This window comes from Diorhabda carinulata, chromosome X (genome assembly GCF_026250575.1).
Source record: "Diorhabda carinulata isolate Delta chromosome X, icDioCari1.1, whole genome shotgun sequence".
NCBI classification, from domain to species: Eukaryota; Metazoa; Arthropoda; class Insecta; order Coleoptera; family Chrysomelidae; genus Diorhabda; species Diorhabda carinulata.
The window spans coordinates 30,924,497-30,945,703 of NC_079472.1; the positions used below are offsets into that span (position 1 = coordinate 30,924,497).

The 21,207-nt window shown below is 29.4% G+C and overlaps 3 protein-coding genes, 1 long non-coding RNA gene and 1 other non-coding gene across 5 annotated transcripts in view; 4 read left to right on the forward strand and 1 right to left on the reverse strand.

Moving 5' to 3' along the window:
• Window positions 1-452: 452 nt before the first annotated feature.
• LOC130900945 (muscle-specific protein 20-like) lies at window positions 453-19,351 on the reverse strand. The gene is made up of 3 exons (XM_057811964.1): window positions 18,465-19,351; window positions 3,189-3,400; window positions 453-1,339 (listed from the first exon to the last, which is right to left on the reverse strand). Exons 1-3 carry the CDS (start codon window positions 18,492-18,494, stop codon window positions 1,027-1,029), a joined length of 555 nt encoding a protein of 184 aa, XP_057667947.1. The 5' UTR covers window positions 18,495-19,351; the 3' UTR covers window positions 453-1,026.
• LOC130900950 (uncharacterized) overlaps window positions 3,809-21,207 on the forward strand; it is a 172,625-nt gene continuing 155,226 nt past the window's right edge. The window contains exons 1-2 of the long non-coding RNA XR_009060232.1: window positions 3,809-3,948; window positions 4,713-5,203. This is a non-coding gene — a long non-coding RNA (uncharacterized LOC130900950). The remainder of the gene's footprint in view (window positions 3,949-4,712; window positions 5,204-21,207) is intronic.
• On the forward strand, window positions 5,202-8,436 carry LOC130900946 (myophilin). The gene is made up of 3 exons (XM_057811965.1): window positions 5,202-5,462; window positions 7,695-7,982; window positions 8,036-8,436. The coding sequence occupies exons 1-3, from the start codon at window positions 5,457-5,459 to the stop codon at window positions 8,249-8,251; spliced, it is 510 nt and encodes a 169-aa protein (XP_057667948.1). The 5' UTR covers window positions 5,202-5,456; the 3' UTR covers window positions 8,252-8,436.
• On the forward strand, window positions 11,716-17,340 carry LOC130900944 (circadian clock-controlled protein daywake-like). Its single transcript, XM_057811963.1, has 4 exons — window positions 11,716-12,995; window positions 14,753-14,981; window positions 15,724-15,873; window positions 16,375-17,340. The coding sequence occupies exons 1-4, from the start codon at window positions 12,861-12,863 to the stop codon at window positions 16,533-16,535; spliced, it is 675 nt and encodes a 224-aa protein (XP_057667946.1). The 5' UTR covers window positions 11,716-12,860; the 3' UTR covers window positions 16,536-17,340.
• Trnal-aag (transfer RNA leucine (anticodon AAG)) lies at window positions 20,656-20,737 on the forward strand. Its single transcript has one exon. It is a non-coding gene; the product is annotated as a tRNA-Leu (tRNA).

Here is a 21,207-nt window from a genome sequence, read left to right on the forward strand (position 1 = left end):
TGATCCCCTGTCTGCTTGTTCTCCCAAAAATAGGTTCGTCCTGAAATTTTGTTAAAAACTAAAGGGAAAAGTAAAAATTGATTTATATTTCTATATAGGTATTAGAGAAATTTTGAAAGAAAGCTTTTAAAATTACTCTTTTTAATCTGATATTAATTTTTCATAAAAATGAAAAGTACAATGGAAAAAAACAAGTATAAACTACGTAAAAAAATAATTAACAAAATCACATCATAAAAAGAAAACTTTTCTAAGAGATTTTCGTTAGTTTCAAACGAAATTTAAAACTGGTTGAAATTTGGTGAATCAAAGAAAATTTAAATTTTTCACTCATAGATTTTTGTATATTCGTGGCACTGTTGTTTAACACAATCTAAAATAACCAAAAAATATTTTGTTAACTGCACTAAAAATATATCGTTATGAATATTACTTTTAAACAAACTCAGGTAGAATAAGAAAAACAATTTTATTAACGAGTTTTCACAAAAATAAAAACTTTTAGGTACTACTATCTACATTACAAAACATAACCTCGAATAGAACTGTTCCGTTACATAATCCGGTGTATGTATTTCGTTCCTTGTCGATTATTACATGTTAGATAAAGAGACCAATAAGTCTAAGTAACGACTGCGAAAACATGATGAACAGAATATTTAAAAAATTATTCTATTTGACTTGTGACAAACACAAGTTTTATAAAAGTTTTTAGTATAAAATTACTTTGATTTGTTTTTTTTTTCTCAAATCTCAGATATTTGTTTTTATACTTGCTATTATGAAATTTATTTTTTCATAAATTCCAAGTTACTAAAATGGTTATGACTATGCGTACAAACATGCGGGTTCCAAAGTCATTAAATAAAACTAAACAAAAATATATTACACTATACGAAATATAGTCGTGAGTGAACTACTGAAAAACAAGCTCATTAAAATTAATTCACATAGAAAAATTTATTTTACCAATTTAAATTTGCATAAATCGTACAGGTACTATTACATTTCGTTAAAATTAAATTCTTATTTTCCCAATATAATCTTCCTGGAAGCACCAAAGTTTTGTCCGGCTTGAGTAGCGCCCCTATTTTGTCCGGCTTGTAGCCCTATGATGGCTTCTCCGGCCCTAAGTTGTTGTTCACTAAATTCTCTTTTGTTTTCTTCTGACGGCTTGGGACCTAAGAAAGGACCTCGCCACTCTGGGTGTCTATAACAGGTACGACCTATGGCGAAAATGGTAGTTGTAACTAAAGCGATGTTCTTTTTGTCCCACAGGTCAGTAGTTTGGAAAAGATCTACGTCAGATAGACCATATTTGACACATGCTTTTTGAAATCTGGAAAAAATAGTAAATGAAATTGTATAGAACATGCTTGGGAGAATATTATATATAAAACGGATTAATTCCCGTCACGAACTTGTAGTATACATGACTACTTTTATTTAACTATTAAACGTGTCTGTTTAGTATACTTTCTCATTCTTATGTTACCCTATACCTCAAGTTGCCATTTGCACTAGTTGATGATACTCAATCTCGACCTGGCTTAATTAACAGAGCGATAATTATCATTTTAATTATAAAAATCATCAATTCTACATATAGGAAACAGGGCTGGCTTCTAAATAAATAGTTTATTGGACGAATGAAATTTCTATATAGATACAGGAATCAGAATTCAAAAATTCATTCATGATTATTCTAAATTATATGAATTAATAAAATGGAAAAATTAATTTTCAAAATACAGGACTTCAAATTATTGCGGTCTGTTGAATGTTACTACTACATACAAGTTATTTTACCAGTAATGCGTTTATTAGTCATCTTTAGACACATTATAACATTTAAGGTAATAAAAATATAACGGCCAATAAATAAATAATATCTTATCAAGGGTATTTACCACCCAACATTTTTAAAGTAATGCAAAAACGTCTAAAAAATTTCTGTATTATTGGGTAGAACAAGACCAGCTCTGTGCTATCAATTACTTAATAGAAGTTTGTTTACACCTCTTTGAGCTTCTGTGATCCTACTACTACGATTTCATACTGGATGATTTATGTAGAGCAAACAGAATTAATGAATATGATCATCTACCCCTTCCTATACATATATTCGATCATAATTTCTTCAAGTATCGAAAATAAACAACAAAATGAATCCACATTATATATATATATATGTATAGCCCATTAAAAACATTTGTATTTTGTGTTGCCTAAGCTGCCAGTACTATATTTAAAAAACTGTGATTGACGTCAACAGTATAATATAAAACAAATGCTAATTTTGAAAAGGAATATTGGAAGTTTCGTATTATTTTACTTCCAGTTGTTACTCTTAAAGAAGATCTAATACCTATTTTTTAAAGTACTCCTTTAAAATCCTCATTGTACACGCAGAATGCTATTTCCTTTTCTCACAAACAAATTCTATCTTTTACTATATAAAAGTATATTTGTTGTAACTTCATCTCAGTATCTGTTATGACATGTTGAAGTCAACCGATCGCTCGAATTGATTACGTTTTTGTTAGATTCCGCAAGGACAATACTAAGTTTTCCTCGTATGAACGGGATAGCAGAGATCGAAGAAGATAACTGGTACATATTAATGTGATGTTGCCGCAGTTATTATCAAAAACATTTATTTCTTAAGTGTTTTTTTATAATATCGTGTACTATAGTATAGATTTTATCGAGTTTTAAATCCAGATATATATTAAACTTTGATTAATTGTTCACAATTAATCATTAAGTAAGTATCGTACCAACAAACACTTCAAGGTACATTCGGCATCACAGTATAAGTACATTTAGGTAATAATGAATAGAGATGTAACTTGTTTGGTCTTAGGATTGTCGTAATTAATAACAAATAATTTTATAGAGATAACGATCTTGGATAGGGATGTTACATTCATTCAGTAGATGTTTTTTAAGCTTTTTTAGTGTCTTTTAATTAATTGCTTTTAGATTTATTAAGTCAGGTGAGTCCATTACTGGCGACGACAGACAGCATCATCGAAATCAGCTTTTAATTAACCAACCATCAACCTAACGTTGGATCAAAGTGAAAACTTACGTTAGATTTATCAGGAAACTAGAAAGTTGGTAGAATTATACCGATAGGGAACTTCAGCATGAGATCTGATTAAAAAAGAGCTTGAAATACTTACTGATTTAAGTTATCCATCATTTTGTAATCTCCGCCGGTGGTGTTGATTTTCTGGATGATACCAGGTTGTAAACGGTTCATCAAGTGACAAAGTATAATTCCGTCTCTAAGAACGTCTTCGTAAGGAACACCCGGAGGAAACTTCATTCCCGTAACAGCCTCAATCCATGCTTGGGCTTCGCGTTCTTGTTCAGGATCGCGTTTACCGGCAACCTGAAACCAATTAAAAAAAATTTATCACATTAGAGTATAATTTTAGAATCAAAAACTTTTTTTTTGTGTAGAAATATCCGATGGAAAAATAAATCTTACTGATTTATGCTATTAATTTAACGTCTTGTAATTTACGTATTTTATTAATGAAAAGAAAATTGATGAATAGCTTGGAACGTAGCCAAAGTTTTAATTAGAATTGTTATTCATGCGTTCAAGAATTCTTAATTTTTAAACTAGGAACTGAACTAATCCCATCTCTAAAATCTACCATTGGATAAATAGTTATTCCATCTCTTTTTTTATACGTCTTGTGTGATCACTTGAGATCAATGATCGTTTATGCAAGTAGCAACAAAAGGAGTGTATACGCGTACTTCTCCTACTAATAAAATTATCAAGAATAATATTTTGTATTGACAATGTCGAAAAAACCAGATGATTTTGGATTTATGTCATTTAAATTTAAAGTATTCGTTTAATATAACTGATTCCATAGTGTTTTTTTACGAGATTTTATACATGAATTAAATTAGATGTCACTGCAGGTATTTATATAATTTACATAATTTTAAAGTTTGAATTGTTTTTGAAAGAAATATTTTGGTATAAGATGTTTGTTTATATGTTACATGTTAAATAAAGTTAGTATGAAAGGTATTTTTAAACTGAAGAATACATAAAGTTGATTTTTATATATCAATGTCGATTTAATAAAAAACGTATGTCTTTATTAAATTTTAGTAAAAACGCGCTGTCTACTTAGCAATTTCAACAGATTTCCAAATTAACTTTGTTGAAAACGAATGAATTCTTAATTTCCTATTACACAATTTGGCAGTAAATTTTACATCGTTTGCCAAAAATCAGTTATAACTAATTCGAAAATTTACTAATAATGTAAATTTGTAATATTACTCTCTTAAGTGGGATCTATGTTAAGCGTCAAAAAATGACGTAATTTCGTGACTGTAAATTTTAGATTAGATTTAACATTAACCGATCTAGAAATATCATTATATGGTAATATACCGGGTTATTCAAAAAGTTCAATAAGAAAATCACGATTTCATGGTTTGAAAGGGTGGATAATGAAATAGGTCGTATGCAAAAGCATAACTATTCTACATACGGGGTCAGAAGAAGTATGAATACCATAACGTATGTTTTTAGCAGCCAAAAATATTTCGGATTCCAGCCTGGTTTATCACATTAGACTTATTGTATGAAAAATATCAAGAAAGTGTAAATAATATAGAAATTAAACAATTTTTTTGGATTTATCAAAAACAAAAATTGTACATTCTTCCAGTAGACCATGAACAGCAAAGATAATTCACCGATTGGATCCTTTACTTTACTACCAAAATCATTTCCAGTGATTAGGTAGATTTCCACATCGATGGCTTCGTTAATAGGCAATTTGGGGCTTAGAAAATCCACGAATGATTCGTCAGACAGCAAAGCATTCACTGTATGGTATGCAGTTTGGTCTAGAGGAATTATTGGATCGTTTTTCTTCGACAACGAATAAGGTAATGCAGTAAGGGATAACACAATTTCTTAAATCTCATTTGGAAGTTATAGAGTTTGTGCCAATTCCCGATTTGGTGACCGAAATTGGACTCGTAGATCTTCGGATTTAACGCCTTCTGGCTTTGGGGGGTATCTGAAGTCCTAATTTTATACCAATAATTCAGCAACCATTGCAGCATTGAAAGCCGAAATTAGACGTTATATTATTGAAATATCACCACATGTATATTTGTGTTATAAAAATAAAAGCAGACGTTATTTCGAGTGGTGAAATAATTGTTTTATTTTCCTCAAATAGCAACATTTTCTTTTGGCAAGCAAAACAAAATTATTTTCGATCATTTAACATCGATTACTTAATTTTTTGAAGAAATAGAACTGATATATGTATATATATATATATATTAAAAAACAAGTGTGCATCGAACGCCTCCGCTCTGTTTAAACATAAAGACTAACAGTCGAGATTCGACGCTCTCAGTAGCATCCCGACGCCGACTTATAAACGACCACTGCAATCATGGCCGTAAGTACGATAATTAATTTTTTATTTAATCAAATTGTATACGAAAATTCAATAAATATTCGATAAATAATATTGACAATAAAAATCATCATAAATTTTTTTTTGTGGATTTTAAAATACCGGACTCGATTATTTTAATTTTTTAAACATATTTATCTGAAAATTTCGTTAAAAATAATAATTAATTCTACACCAATGACATATAACCTTGGGCAAGTTGCCAAATATAAATAATGGATACGGATCGGTTTTTTGTTCAATGAAATTTTATCAAATATCAAAATAATAAATACAAAAATGAAAATTAATATTTCTTTATATAAGAGATCACCCATTAGTGAAATTTACTTTTTCCTTCACTTTACTGGCAATTTTCTAATTTCTGGTGGTCTCACTTTCATTTTCTATATCCATTTTTAGTTGTTTTTTCAACATAAAATATTATTTTGTTCAAAAACCCTGGTACGTTAAAAAATATCCACGATAAACACCTTCAATGTTAATGTTTCGTGCCTTCAAACTGCAGGTCCAGGGTTCGAATCTGCTTTAGTAAAATCTAATTTTTTCATTTTTTTTCATACTTATAGAACAAAATTGAAAACATTTAGTCCTGTTTTACATGATAAAATTATGAAAAACCGATGTGAATCTTCCATTATTGGAAACAGTCTTTTTCTGTCAGTTCCTTCGGGACGTGCGTCGTTTTCTCTTTCGTAGCTTCAACGGATTCAAATCTTGTTCTTTTTAATGCAGATATTTCGTTTATTTAACATAAAATATTTAAACACAAATTTATTTTGCTCCAAAAACTATTTCGATTTATAAATTGTTTTAAAAACCTTGATACGTTAAAAAAATATCCACGACCAACACCTTAAATGTTAATGTTTCGTGCCTTCAAACTGCAGGTCCAGGGTTCGAATCTGCTTTAGTAAAATCTAATTTTTTAAATTTCTTTCATTGTTACAGAACTATGAATGATGAACCGATGCGAATCTTCCATTTTGTCAGTTCCCAATTACTTGGCTTTATATATATATTTTTTTAATCATACAAATATTTTCTAAAAAAAAAAAATAGAACATTTTCGATCTGCGTCGGTTTTTCTTTTTACTTAAAAATTGCGTTATGTTTATCGAAAACATTTGTAAGTCTTCATAACACTTTGATTTTAAAATAGATCTGGTTTTAAAGATATTTTTGGAAATGACGAGATTTGTATTTTTGTTTGAAATCTTGGTTGTCTCTGGAGGTTTTTTCGTCTCGTACAAAACAGTAAAGTTTAATCGCATGAATGAAAATCAATAACAAGTTAAATGATATAAACAAAACGTATTAGAATTATCGATATTGATATAATAAACTTTAAAATCATTTTTTTTTTCAATTTGCTTCGTTTCCAAGGATATGTTAGTCGGGATTTGACGAAATTGCCGTGTAGTTTGGCTCTTGGTAGATAATTCAAAAACGTATATTCAGATTTGGAAGGGATACTGTCTCACACCCCTTTACAACCCGGACTCGTCCCTCAAATCTTTCATGGGTTAAAGAGATACTTAAGAGGGATGCAATTCGCTACCAAATAAGAGGTTTTAAGCTATTTTCGTGGCTATTATTTCGAAAAATAGAGGAAAGTCTAAGCTTTCCAAGCAGGTATTATTCAATGTCAGTGAACATGTTTTTTATTGTGAAAAATCTTTGGAAAACTTATTTTGCAACTATTGGTCTCCAAATAAGATTATTCAACTAGTATGAATTAATTAATCCAATATTTATTGAATCTACTTAGTTTTACGTAATTAGATCTAGAGCTTCGCTATTTTCATAATTTTTGTCCCGTAAACCAACTACTTTTCGATTCTACAATGCCTAACTAACATAACGTTCCATTCAGGAGAGGATCCATCCATAGTTTATTCCCTAGCTCAAGCTGAGTCATCTATGATTCTATCAGATTCAAACCAAGAATCGTTTCATCTGTTTTTTTGGGTTTGGTTCAGCTTTTTTTCAATCAATTCCCAGTACCAAGGGCGGTAGATATTACTTAACCTAGAAAACTTCAGTAGTTCAAGTGGTGGTGTGGATATTGAACTTCTGTAGTTTGTAGTTTTCGGGAAAACCGTGCCTTGGTAGCTGTGTCCTACCAATACCGGATTTATTATTTTTCGATGGATATTTTTGCTTTATTTCGAATGCCGTCGTTGTTTATTTATAATTTTGTGTTTTTTACAGAAACGTAACAAAGAAGTAGAAACCGAAGTTCTCAACTGGATCTTCGCTTGTTTGGGCGAACCAGTACCGAAAGGAGAATTCGAAGACATCTTAAAGGACGGCGTCGTCTTATGTAATCTAATGAACAAACTCACGCCTGGATGTATAAAAAAAATCCAAACGAAAGGGACGAATTTTCAGTTGATGGAGAACATCCAGAGGTTTCAAGCCGCCGCCAAAAAGTACGGATTACCCGAAGAGGAAATATTCCAGACGGCTGATTTGTTTGAAAAAAGGAATATAGCTCAAGTAATTAATCATTAGATCATTCTGGTAAAATTGTTAAAAAAAATTCGTTACAGGTAGCGATATCTCTATTTTCCTTAGGACGTATCACTCAAAAGCACCCCGAATGGAACGGTCCTACTTTAGGACCTAAAATGGCCGAAGAAAATAAGAGAAATTTCACTGAAGCGCAACTCAGGGCGCATGAAGGTGAACTTAACCTCCAAATGGGTTTCAACAAAGGCGCTTCTCAATCTGGATTAGGAGCTTTCGGAAATACTCGACATATGTAAAATATTTTTGGCATATTTTTGTTTATTTTTTTTTTTTAAGAAATATATGATTATTTTGGTTTGATTTAGTTACGTTTTACAATTTATAATTCGACGAATTTGCTTTCGTATATTACTTTTTGACATATTACTAATTTAAATGTATTAAATAGATTCTAAAATATATATTAAGATAGTTTTGGACACATCGTTTGTTATTTTTGATCTCACTACAATCATATACCCAAAAAAAAAAGATATATTATGTCTCAAACTTTCCACCACCTCAATAGCGGATTTGAATCATGTTAAAGGACTTCAAAACTCAATTATAAAAACAAATGTTCATAATTGGATATGGCATCATCAAAATATTCTGTTGTTTTGACTCAAAAACGTTTTTGTTTGATCGATGATCAGTTTACGCACATCATCGACGTAGCTCGAGTTGTGGTACTTCATCACTAAAAGTCGAAGTAAATTGATCGATCACTGCCGTTGCTTGAAAACGTTTAATTACATTTTTTAACCAAAATTATTGTTTCAACTATCTACAAACGAATCAAATAGAACAAGTTCTAAGTACGTTCACCATTACAAATGTCAAACTTTATGAAGGCAATGTCAAGTTTGACGTATTCCTATCAGTGTTGCCATATCTTGAATTTTACGTTTTTTTTTTTAGTTTTAAAAAGAAGTTTTAAATAGAGTAGACCGAAAATCAAGACAATTTATGTCAAAAAAGTTTTAAGAAATGCAAGAAATATAAATAAAATGATAAATAAAACTGATCTAGACAATAAAATTCGAATTTTTTTGTCGATTTTGTTTGTTGAATTGCCTCGTTCATGAAACCTCGGTGGGCGGTGGTTAACATTAAAAACTATTTTTAACGCCAGCTGTTTCTACGAAAATAAATCTACGAATGTGTTAAACGCGTTCAAAATGACTGCTCATAAACATCGTTTAAATTTAAATCTAAAAAAAAAAAATTACAAAATTACATTGAACGTTATAAAATTGAAGTTTATGAAATGAAATTGTTATAAAACCTAACTAATATTGCATTACGTACTAATTTATTACTAAAACCATCTTTAACAGATTTATTCTCGAATGTTATAACAATTATATACGAGTACGAGTTGTAAACGATTTGATAAATAAATGTATTCAGTAATTCAAACATTCATTTTAAACTACCCCTGTAACTAAACTCATTTGTTCATCCCTGTAATTAGTAACCCTAATTTCTAAATTTGGAATATAAATATCCCTTATCGGGAGTTGCTTAATTGTTAGTAACTTTCGTTTTATAAAGTTTTTTCAGGCAAAACCACGTTTTTAGACGAATTTTCGCGAATAAATTGAAAAATTAACACATTTTCTCCAAAATAACTAAAAAACTATTAATGATATGTAGAATTTTGTAAAGTACAAAGTTATAGGTGTATTTTTTCTGAAAATTTTGGTATTTTATTTTTTTCGTGGGGTGAAAATTTAGAAGATATGGATGTTTGCGCGTGCGTGCTTTGCAAAATAGTTTTTTCGAGTATTTTCAGCATGAACCTTTTTAAAAATAAGATATGAACCTAAATGAATGTTTAGCTCTTAAAAAATACCTTTTTTAAGACTTTATTGTTTAAAAACTGTGTAATGGGTGAAAGAAATACTACGTACTGCTCTCGGAGCAAAATAGACACATTTTGCTCAAAAAAATCTAAACCTTTACGACCTGGCAGACCTACCATTACTATTTTAAGTCGTCCCCATGAAAATTATACCTAATTCTATATCCTATCTGTCTATCTGTATAAATGTTGTTTAAAGTGAATAGATATATTCGTAAAATATTTACAATTACTTACACACCCTGTACATCATTGAGTATTAATAAAAAATTATTATACAACAAACAATTATCATTGCAACAAAAGAAATACGTTTTGTTGTAGAAACTCTTCTTCCATGGAGTTAATTCAACTGAATAAAGTAGATCAATAATAGTGTGTCCTTGACTGAATTAACTGTCTTTATGTACATACAACTAACTAAAATTATGTCACAGTTATCTGCTGAGATTAAATGTTGTTTTAGAACCACAACTTTCACTTTGTAAATAAACACGTCACAATAATTTAATTGGCACTTATTAGCTAATACGAGAAATATTGTAGTACTACAATTAATCCATATGAATATTCTTTACCAAAAATTTGATTATAATTATCACAATAACAATATAAAAGTTGATTGTTTACAGTTATTTGAACAAGTACTAATTGTAGTATAAACAGTGGAGGTTTTCCATCACGTGACTCAATCTATGATTTATCGAAAGCACATTCTTATATTAATAAAAATCAACATAAGATCGATTATCTTCTTCACAGACATACGTAACAGTTTCTTTGAATTGACACTAGTAATCGTAAAAAAAGACAACGATATAATTAACGTTGCGTTATTAACTGATCGTAGTAAAAGTTGAAGTAGATGTTACCATATTTTGAGGTTATATGAGCTTTATTTACCGTTTTGTTTTTAGCGATTTTGACATTTTATAATACCTATAATGCCGTAAGTTGGAAATAATACATAGCTTATTCTATTACTTATTAGTGGTAAAAAGTGTTTATAATTTGTATTTTTGTAAATAATTTGTAAATCTCGGTAGAATAATCAAAATTGCATCAATAATGTGTCCGTTTATACTATAACGGTATATATGTATGTAAATTTGTTATACAGGGTGTTTCAAAAAAGGTGATCCCATCTCGAGGATAGATAGAAAACGGTACACAATAAAGTCTATCTTTTTGTTGTAAAATTTGATGTTATTTAAATTCATTTGAAATTTTGCTTAATAAATCTAATATTGAAAAATTTGAAATGAGTTTACTAGAGATACTAAACTAAAATTTCCAGAAAATTCCAACTTATTACGAGGATTTTTTCTGGATTTGTTTCACGATAAAAAGTATGTAGTATGTAGAAGGAAGCTGAACAATGTTTTTGAGAAGCAGTGAATAGATATAATTAAATTTATTATGTAAATACCTTTTTGTAATTATTACGTATCCCCTAAAGATAAATTATGGTTGCGAAACAACCACGAGTATGAATTTTTGTAATATAGTGAATATAATAACTACTATTATATATAAATTTTCTTTTGTAATATTTTAGTCAATATCCATGTTATTTCAGTAACGCTGTAATTAATTAATTATTTTTAGATTGTTTGCATTCGATTGATTAACAAATATCAACAGAAATTGCATTGATAATAAATAAAAGAATTTAAAAATAATATGACGTATATTTCAACTTCCAGGAGGCAGCAAATATTTTTGAATTGAACTGACAGTGAAATTTTAAGATTAGTTTATCCCTAACTAATACTTTGCCTTCTATTTACCATTACTCAACGCTTTTAACACTCTCATATAGTACACGAAATTTGATATTTTTAATTTGAAGGGTTGCAAAGAAATTAATTTTTTGGTATATAAGTAAATTACCCCCAATTGTCATAGTTTGGGCTCCACTATACGTATGGGTTCTGTATACGATTGACATGGAAATATACTACAAGAAAGAAGGAGAATAATTACAAAAAAGCAGTTGAAATGAATAAAGAACAAGAATACGGTACAGTGGAAGAAATAAATCCAACACAAGATAGTTTAACAACAATAAGTCATTATATTTTTTAATAATTCATTATAAATACAACCTGTATGTAAAAATTCTTTTTCTTAATGTTATTCCATTGATGTAACAGAATATTTGTTGATGCCATAACTAAAAATTAGTGTTACAATTTTTTTCTACCGTCCTCAAATACTCACTTATGTAATACAAGGTGGTAATAACAGAAAAATCGTAATAGCAAAAGAGTGAAAGCTACAGCTGGTAGAAGTATACGACCGGTACAATACTAAAGTAGTACTCAGTACGTCCCCCTAAAGAAAACATGCTCATTTATCAGCTTGGAATTATTTTTGTGATCTGTTGTGTTCAATTCGTTTTCGGATTTTTAAATGAACAACGTAAGTTCTAGAATTTTTTTAAGAAAATTTAACGCCTTCGAATATTGTTCGAATTAGATTGTAAATTATACGGGGTATATCTTAAATAAAGTAACAAATTTATATTTTGGAAAATATTATATATAAATTTTCACTCAAGAAGCTTTCAAGTTTTGTTTTCAGTTTGCAACGTTTACTGGCACCAATCATCTACGTGTGAGGTTTCTCGCAACAAATTTGGTATTAATCATATTTGAAAATGATTTACATCAACTTCAAGTTGTCGAGTTAACACTAATTTTCTCGCTTTCTAATGATGCAATTAACTTGTTTAACCCTTTATTTTGTTCACATTTCAATTACCAACAATTTATCTACACATATCATTTAAAACATATCAAAATTATACTACGTAATGCCTTTTATATAATGAAATCGTCCGTCTTCTAAAAGGATGTTGCTTGGACTAAAAATGGATGTTATAAAGAAGAAACAGTTCAAAATATGACGGACTCAGACATACTAGTTTACTGTTGGGAAAGTTTTGGTTATGTTATTGTGGAATTTATATTTTAGCCCATTATGTTAGAACTTGCATGATAAAAGATCCAAGAGAAATTTTCATAAATTGTTCAACTCACGCCGTACAACAGTTATTCAACCAAATTCCAAAAGGAGTACCGGAAATAGGTCTGCAAGTATTAGATCCATTAAAAATACCCGTTTTGAATGTAAGTACTAATAATACCACGATTTGTTTTCTTAAAAACGATAATTCGATTATTGATGAATCGATTTCACATGCTTTTCGATTCCTTTGAAACTATTATCATTGAAAATATAAAATCTGTAAGAAATTTATGTTAATTGAGAATGTGAATAAGTAAGAATCATATTTTACAATATTCTCAAACGAGTTTTGTCTCTTCATGTTATTTATAACTGCCGTATATAATCGATACTTTTATATTTTTCTTTAGAAGCTTTACCGTGATTTACTAGTATAAATTAAACACGATCGTTCATAGTCGTGCAAGATCGTTGTCGTAGCAAATTTTCACAATATGGCGGCTTTTTAAAACATTCAGATAAGAATATTTCTTATTATTTAGTTAAACGAGGATTTCTGTCACTTTATATTTGAGTTTTTGACAAAATTAACTGCAACAATTAATTAAAATATCTTGTTTCGTTGCTCTAGTCTTAAGTGAAACGATGAAAAGGATTATTATGTGAAAAAAAACATAACCTATACAACAACGTGTTTCATCTAATTTCTATTACTTCATCAATACTTCTGAGAATTGAATTTTTAATATTTACGGCCAAATCTTTCATTGAAAAATCAAATAATGTCAAGTCTAATAGATTTGGTAAATACGACAATTACGACTACTGAATTCAAATGTCATAATTAACATTTTAAGAACATGTTCACGATGGGTGATGCTAAACAACGTTTAGAATTTGAAATTATTATGAATTATTTCAATAATTGAGATATAATAAAAAAAATTTACCAACTTAAAACTTAACAAAGTTTTTATACTGTCAATAATAGGCAACGTCGCGTTTCTGTTAAGTATATAAATTTTTTAATATATATATATATATATATATATATATATATATATATATATATATATATATATATATATATATATATACGTACACGTGTACGATTTATATTTTTATTATAATAGTACAAAAAAGGATTTGAAATGTAATGTGAGGTTACAAATCATACGTCGGTAAACTACGTTTGTTCTGCATAATAAATTTCGTGCACTAACATATCTATATCAACTACAATTTGATTTGATTCACTAAAAATTGTGTTAATCATTTCATACGTTTCTGTCTTATTGATAATAAATTGTATGTATTCTATATCAAAATTTAAGAAAACTTACTGGTAGGTTATTGATACAATTAATACGATTTCTGACATTGTTCTTTTAATGTTTACCTTAGTTTTAACTTCTTAGAAGTTTTATTTTGTTAATATTTGCGAATGTAGTAGAAATAGTTGACTGAGTTGACAAGATAGCACAATGAACCCTGTATACTTTTATTAATGTATCCAGCATATACATATACACTGTCAAGTTTTCTATATGATTATACTGAAATAAGTTCCCAGAAATACCCATCGATCCCATGTGTTTTGAAAAAGTTACTCTAGGTCAAAAGTTTTATTTTTCTAGTGAATAGTGTTTTTTCCGGTTAATAATAGTTGTGGACCTTTATTATAAAAATATACTCTATTTTAGAAAAATAAAACGTTCTATAGAACTCACTAGTGTATGTTGTTAATATCTGTCAACTGTCATCAAATTCACATTATCACGTTCCCTGTGTTGAGTATAAGAAATCATACTCCGATCTACATGGTAGGCAACAAGCAACGCAGCCACGAATCACATAGACATAATAATATATCTAACTAGAAATTCTTTGTCTTTGTTTCTTTTTTTATTAATTTTAGGTAATACAAGGTGGCAGGGGTCCGGTAACAGTAAACGCGTCATTAGATAATGTTACAGTGGTAGGATTTGGTAATACTAAAATACTTTATAACAGTGTGGATCCTAAAACTTACGATTTTTATACTAAACTGTCTTTACCAAGATTAAGAATCGATGGAAATTATGAATTACTCGGTAAAATATTGGTTATACCTTTAAGAGGAAAGGGAAAGTGTTGGTTTGACGCTCGTAAGTATTAATATTAATCAGTAAATCGAGATATTCTGTTATATCTAATTCATAACCAAACCTTTTTATAATGTATTGAAATAAATATTTTTTTCTATATTCTTTTCTTCACGTTGCTTTATGTTTGTTTGTTTGTGAGTGAATTTGCCATCTCACGACACAATTTTGAAGCTCACTTTGGGTTCAGGACGTGAATACAAAAATTTCAATACAAAAAAAACAATATATAGAGCTTGTAGAATACACCTAACCTAACCTAACAGGATCTGCTCTGTAGTAGGACTCGTTTTTTTCTAAACGCACGATTAAAAGTGAACGGAATAACGATATATCTTTCGTTTGATTAATTTTTTTGATCTTAAAGCTGTTACATACGAGGGTTGCTACTTAAGTTTTGATCTGCGGGAATAAAAGAAATAGATGGGTGCCAAACAAGGTTGATGATACATCAAATGTCAAACTTTATGACAGCAATGTCATATTTGACATATTCACTTCATTGTTGCTATATCTTAAAGTAGCAACCCTCGTATAAGACTATCAGTTTTTGTTGTTAGTTTTCTCGTGTCATTATTGATTTTAATTTAGTTTTTAGTAGTAGACAACAATCAAAATATTTAGATTTTTTTAATTGATTATGAATAAATGAGTAATTTTAATAATACGAAATCATCAATTTCACTTAAGTAACTGTAGTAAATTTGTATATGGTGAATATTATTGGAGTTAATTTATTATTTAGAAAATCTGGATATCAACGTGAAAAGCGATGTTATTATGGAAAAGCACGACGGTTTCGATTTCTTCAATGTGACCGATGTCCACGTGACCTTCAACATTGGAGGTTTAAAATTACATATGGGGAACTTATTCGACGGAATCAAAGCGTTAGGTAAATAGTCCGAAGTTAATTTTAGAAACGATTTTAAGAAATTACGTAAAATTCGTACAAGGTCATCGTGAATAATTCGGTAAAATTCAAACAGTGAGTGAAAAAACAACAAATACATTAGATTTGATTAAACTATCATACAGGTTGTCCCAATCTACGAAATAGAAATCTTTTGAAAAAAAAACTTCGAAATTGCATAGAAATTAATTAGGTTAGAATAATTTTCATCGGATTATAAATTACTAAATCAAATTGTTAGTTCTTGAATATACAGTGTGATACATAAGTTTTCATCTTTATAATAGAAAATGGCCAATAAACTCAAAATGTGATCGATGTTTCTAGTATATCTGGACAATTAGCAAACTCTATTATAAATAAAGTGCTATCAAAAAAGACACTTGTTGGTAATATTAAATTGGATTATGTTTTTGTCGGCTTTTCCTACGACGTGCTTCAGTAGTATCTTATGAGGTATAAATATTTTTGTGTTATTTACAGAAGAGTCAACAAACGAATATTTGAACGCTAACTGGAGGCCCGTGGCTGATTCACTGAGTCCAATTTTATCGAAAACCATCGAAGATATAATGTTAGATATTTTACAAAGAGTTTTTGACAATATTCCAGCAAATTTCTTTTTAGGAGATTTGGAACTATAAGACTCACAACAATAATATATATTTTTTTATATTTAATTGAAAAAAGGTTCAACATTTTTATCTTATGAATTCCCTTTCACAATATAGGCTTGAAATCGATTTTATTCATCTGCAACTTCTCGATACCGAGCTTGTAGAATAATTTGTCTTTTGCATCAGTTTCAGCAATTGCTTCTTCATTTGACCTGAATTTCTTAGCCAGTAGTCACTGGGGGCCAAATCACACGAAATTGTTACAAAAATAACAAAAGTAGCTTCACCTAAATAGCTGTCATTTTATTTTGACTAATCGAAACGTCATGACATTTTGAAGATTGGTACTTCATTAAAGTTATATTGATATGGATAATTTCAAGCTCCGAACAAGCTTTCTAAGTTAAATGAATTATCAACAAGACAAAACAAAAAAAGCCGCATGTTGTCAATGGTCTGATTGTGTTCTAAAAATAATTATTTCATAATCATATTTATGGTTGCGTCATGATGAATAGCGTCTTCTTGATGTAACTAAACGTTTGAGCATCTCTGAGAAGTCTCTAAGGGTATGAGACAAGCTAATACATTACGTTGAAAAGGATAATTCAAGGTGACTGATTGGTTTTTCTACGGATATTCGTCTTCGATTGTTTTGACGAAGGGGCAATCAGGAGATCATGAATATGTTGATGATTGAATGAAATAAATGTGAAACGTGTTTACAGAATTGAATTATTCTTCTTCTTTTTTATAAATATTGTGTTTCATAAGATACTAATGTGAACCCGATTTAATGTCGAAGAAAAATTAAACATTTTTTTTATAGAAATTATTTTATTTACTCCTCCTGATTACATAATCGGAACGTTCAGGTTTTTTCGTTTGTTTTTATGGCTTCTCCTACATTTTTTAATTAAAATTTGGCGTATTCCTAAATCCCTGATAAGTGTTCTATAAACTAAATTATTTCTTTTTACAGGCGAGAAAATTTATTAAAATTGAATTGTATACAGTTGAAATTTAATCAAAAATTTGAAAAATATTTTTTAATAACAATAATATGTCTGATTTTCATGATTTTCTGCGATAATTTTTGTCAATATACATCGAGAGAGAGGAATAGAATATGTTTTTCTGTTTATTATTCAATGGGAGGTGGTTACAACTGCCCTACAATTTCCATTTTGAGATTTGTATTTTTCATTTAACTGGTGGTTGTTTCACCAGGTTATAGGAAAAACGCAGAAAACCTGCAACAACGACAATCGAAGAGGTGTTAGAAATAGGGTTAAGATAATTCTCAGGGAGGTGTTACTAGTAGCCGAAGGGGCGTATAGGGGCGTTTCATCTTGGGTTTGGTAACGGGGAGGCCTCTATTGGTAATAAGACTATCTATCTTTCGCCTCGGAATTGTTAGATTCGATAGTACGAATCACATAACAGGCTTAGAGGTAATTTAGACGGTTTGGATCAAGAGTTTAGGAGGTAGTTGGGTAGGGTGCTGTAGACGCTGTAGACTCTAAGATGAGAACGAACTCAATACCGGAGAAAATATTGAAAGTTTTAAAATCCCGATATCTCATAAATGATAAAACGTTGTTAAAAAAAATCTTTGTATTTATTACTTACATATTTATTCACACGATGATTCATAAAGATAAACGTTGCCAAATCATTAAAGTTATACTTAAATTTAGCGAATTGTGACACAGATTTCAACACAAATTGAAATAGAAGTTGAAGTAAACACATTGAAAAAGTTAAAAATAACCAATCGTGAATCACTGAAATTATATTGTTTAATATTTATGACGTATATTGAAAAATAAAATAAAAATATTGAATAATTTAATAAAATACCTATTTAAAAAAATCAATATCTATAATTTGAAGTGTATAAAAATGTAATCCGTCGAAAAATTATTCGTTTGGCAAAATATCAGAATCACTTACTTGCCATAGGGGTCTTGAAGGGCCTGGCATTTTGTTTTTTTTTTGTTCTTTTTGAAAAAAAAAGTGTTAAAAATACACTCTATCACCTGGCACTACCGTCTGATAATCGGGAATACAATCCCAATGTAAACTAAGAAAATTTTAGGCTTCACTCGGTTTTATACGTTCCGATTTTTCAGTGGCGTCGCTCGCCCACTCGGAATTCCTTAGTCATCGTTCATTGGTGTTTATTATATTTCTCATTTATTATGGGAATATTTTTGTATATTTTTAGAATGTTTCTGTGTGTTCAATCATAGACGAATTGTTCACTTTTGCACTCTTAACATCGATATAACTAAGCTAATCTACCAATACGTTCCACCATAGCCTTAGAGGCGCTGCTACATCTACCTCCTCTTCATCTTTTAGTCAAAAAAGAATAATCCAAACAGTAAAATTAAAACCAGCGAATCTTATATGTTATCTAAAGATTCTAGACATCACCATCAAGGTATAACGAATGAAGAAGCTTATTCTGGACCAAACCCTATCAAGGAACTGAAAGACAATCCAAAAGATTCATCATTACATCAGGAAACGTCTCTTGATGTCCAGAAAGATAGTAAATTGGTAGCTGGTCTTCTGACGAGATAAATATCACCTCTAAACGATTAGCGTGTCTGCGGACTGTAGATTCTATAAGCAAACCATGCAGATTTTGCCCATTTCTTCTCAGAGGAGTAGTTCTAACAATTTGGAAGGTGGGTCATTAAAAACCCCACGTCAAATAGCAACTACCCAACAACAATTTATAGTCTACTTCTATCTAGTTTAATGTGCAGGTGAATTATTCAATTAACGTAAACTTTTTAATGACATTATACCTGCATATGCGGTTTAATGATTAGTTATTAGTCTGGAATGCGTAGAATTCGACAGGTGTGTCTTGTAAAAAACAAAATAGATATTTTGGAACAAAAACTTGGTCTCGGTATGTATTACAACTAATAGTCCAGTCAAATTTGACTAAAGGATAGTAGGTAAATAATAAAAGCTCCCACAAAGCTGAGTTTTCGTAGGAACCTTGGGTTTAATACAAAAAATAAGTTCCCAGAAGTCGTCATCTATACCATGTGTATTAAAAAAGTTACTCAAGATCGAAGGTGAAAATTTTGGGTTTTTAATTTTTAAAGGTAATCAACGAATTTTAGCGAAAAAATGTATCAGAAGAAAATTGTAGATTAAAAGATTATCTACAAAAAGTGTTATTATGCTTTTTTGGCTAAGTATCACCGTTTTCGAGATATCGCTATTTTAAAGATACACTTACCTACCTAATGTAACTGTCATTGTCAGATAGTTAATTTAATAATTAGAGTTCTGATAAAAATACAAGATTGGAAAAAGTCACTAAGATAAATAATTTCTTTATTATCGAGATCAAAAAGAAAAAAAAATGAACTAATAGTGACAAAAACAATGTAACAAAAAAACAAACTATAAAAAATATAAAAATTAATAAATTTTTCGTGTAGTAAAGTTGAATTTTATAATTTTTTGTCTCTTATCGATTATATTTTTAACTCAAATTTTAAATAAATCTCGTGGACCGACACAAATTTTAGTGTATTTATAGATAATGAGCATTGAAAAAAAAATTTAATGTGTGTATGTGCGTTAGTATGTGTCATCAGTATCAATTACTGGTCACGTGTTTTCTACGTATATTTTACAACTATTTTCGCGGTGCCACTGAGAAACAGAATTATCGGAGCTCAGCATCTGAGTTTCTTATATCACTACCCAGGAAAGTTATATTTATAGATATAGTAGATGAAATACTAAAAAATAATCACTAAGATAATAAAATGGATTTAAAACAAAAGTATTTTCTATGTAATTTTACATTTTATATAGATTTTTATATAGTGTAAAGTTCAAAATAGTAAATCTCAAATTGCCACATATTAATATATAATCAGGGACACAGACAATATGACGATTTGTTGACTTGTGGCTAGTGACTATAATATTAGAATAAAATATGGACCATGGTCAATAACATTATAATGATAAAATATCACTATTCTAAAAAGCCCTATAATATATTGGACAATTATTACATTTTATTTAACACCTTGTATGAATAAATAAAATAAAAATATTATAACAATATATCTTATATTAGTTATGATTTTACTATCCCATAGGTAGCGTGGCCGAGCGGTCTAAGGCGCTGGTTTAAGGCACCAGTCTCTTCGGAGGCGTGGGTTCGAATCCCACCGCTGCCAATTTTTTTTCATTTATATAAACTTTCCATAAATAATTAATGATAGTTAATTAAATTTAGTATAATATTTTGAAATAATTCATACTCAAATTTTAATATTGTTCGAAAATTTTTTAACTCTAATCGAAGTAATAGTGAGTGCCATCTACAAAGAATTCTAATACTATTTTGAAATATGGTAAGAATGCGGGAAAAGGAATGTATAGACTTCGTTCGGCCCGCCTAATAGCAGGCTAATAGATAGTCGAGGAGGTGTACGGAATGTTCGACGAAGCTGCGGCAGTTAGATGACTATGTAAATATTTTATACACAGGTTACAGAAAGTATCATACACATTTTTTTCTACTATTAAAGTATTAAATGTAATTTGTTAGGATTAAATCAATAAATTTTTATAAGAATTATATTATTAAAATAATATGAGCAATTTCGTTGTTCAAGGTGAATACGAAGCTTTGTTAGAAAATGAT

Excerpts from the sequence above, each read along its gene's own strand:
- LOC130900944 (XM_057811963.1), top strand. The coding sequence starts at position 12,861 with ATGATAAAAGATCCAAGAGAAATTTTCATAAATTGTTCAACTCACGCC. Across the intron at positions 12,996-14,752 it reads TAAAAATACCCGTTTTGAAT|GTAATACAAGGTGGCAGGGG; the intron begins GTAAGTACTAAT and ends TATTAATTTTAG. Across the intron at positions 14,982-15,723 it reads AAAGTGTTGGTTTGACGCTC|AAAATCTGGATATCAACGTG; the intron begins GTAAGTATTAAT and ends TTTATTATTTAG.
- LOC130900945 (XM_057811964.1), bottom strand. The coding sequence starts at position 18,494 with ATGCCAGGCCCTTCAAGACCCCTATGGCAA. Across the intron at positions 3,401-18,464 it reads CTTCAAGACCCCTATGGCAA|GTTGCCGGTAAACGCGATCC; the intron begins GTAAGTGATTCT and ends AATTGGTTTCAG. Across the intron at positions 1,340-3,188 it reads ATGATGGATAACTTAAATCA|ATTTCAAAAAGCATGTGTCA; the intron begins GTAAGTATTTCA and ends TATTTTTTCCAG.
- LOC130900946 (XM_057811965.1), top strand. Across the intron at positions 7,983-8,035 it reads AAAAAAGGAATATAGCTCAA|GTAGCGATATCTCTATTTTC; the intron begins GTAATTAATCAT and ends AATTCGTTACAG.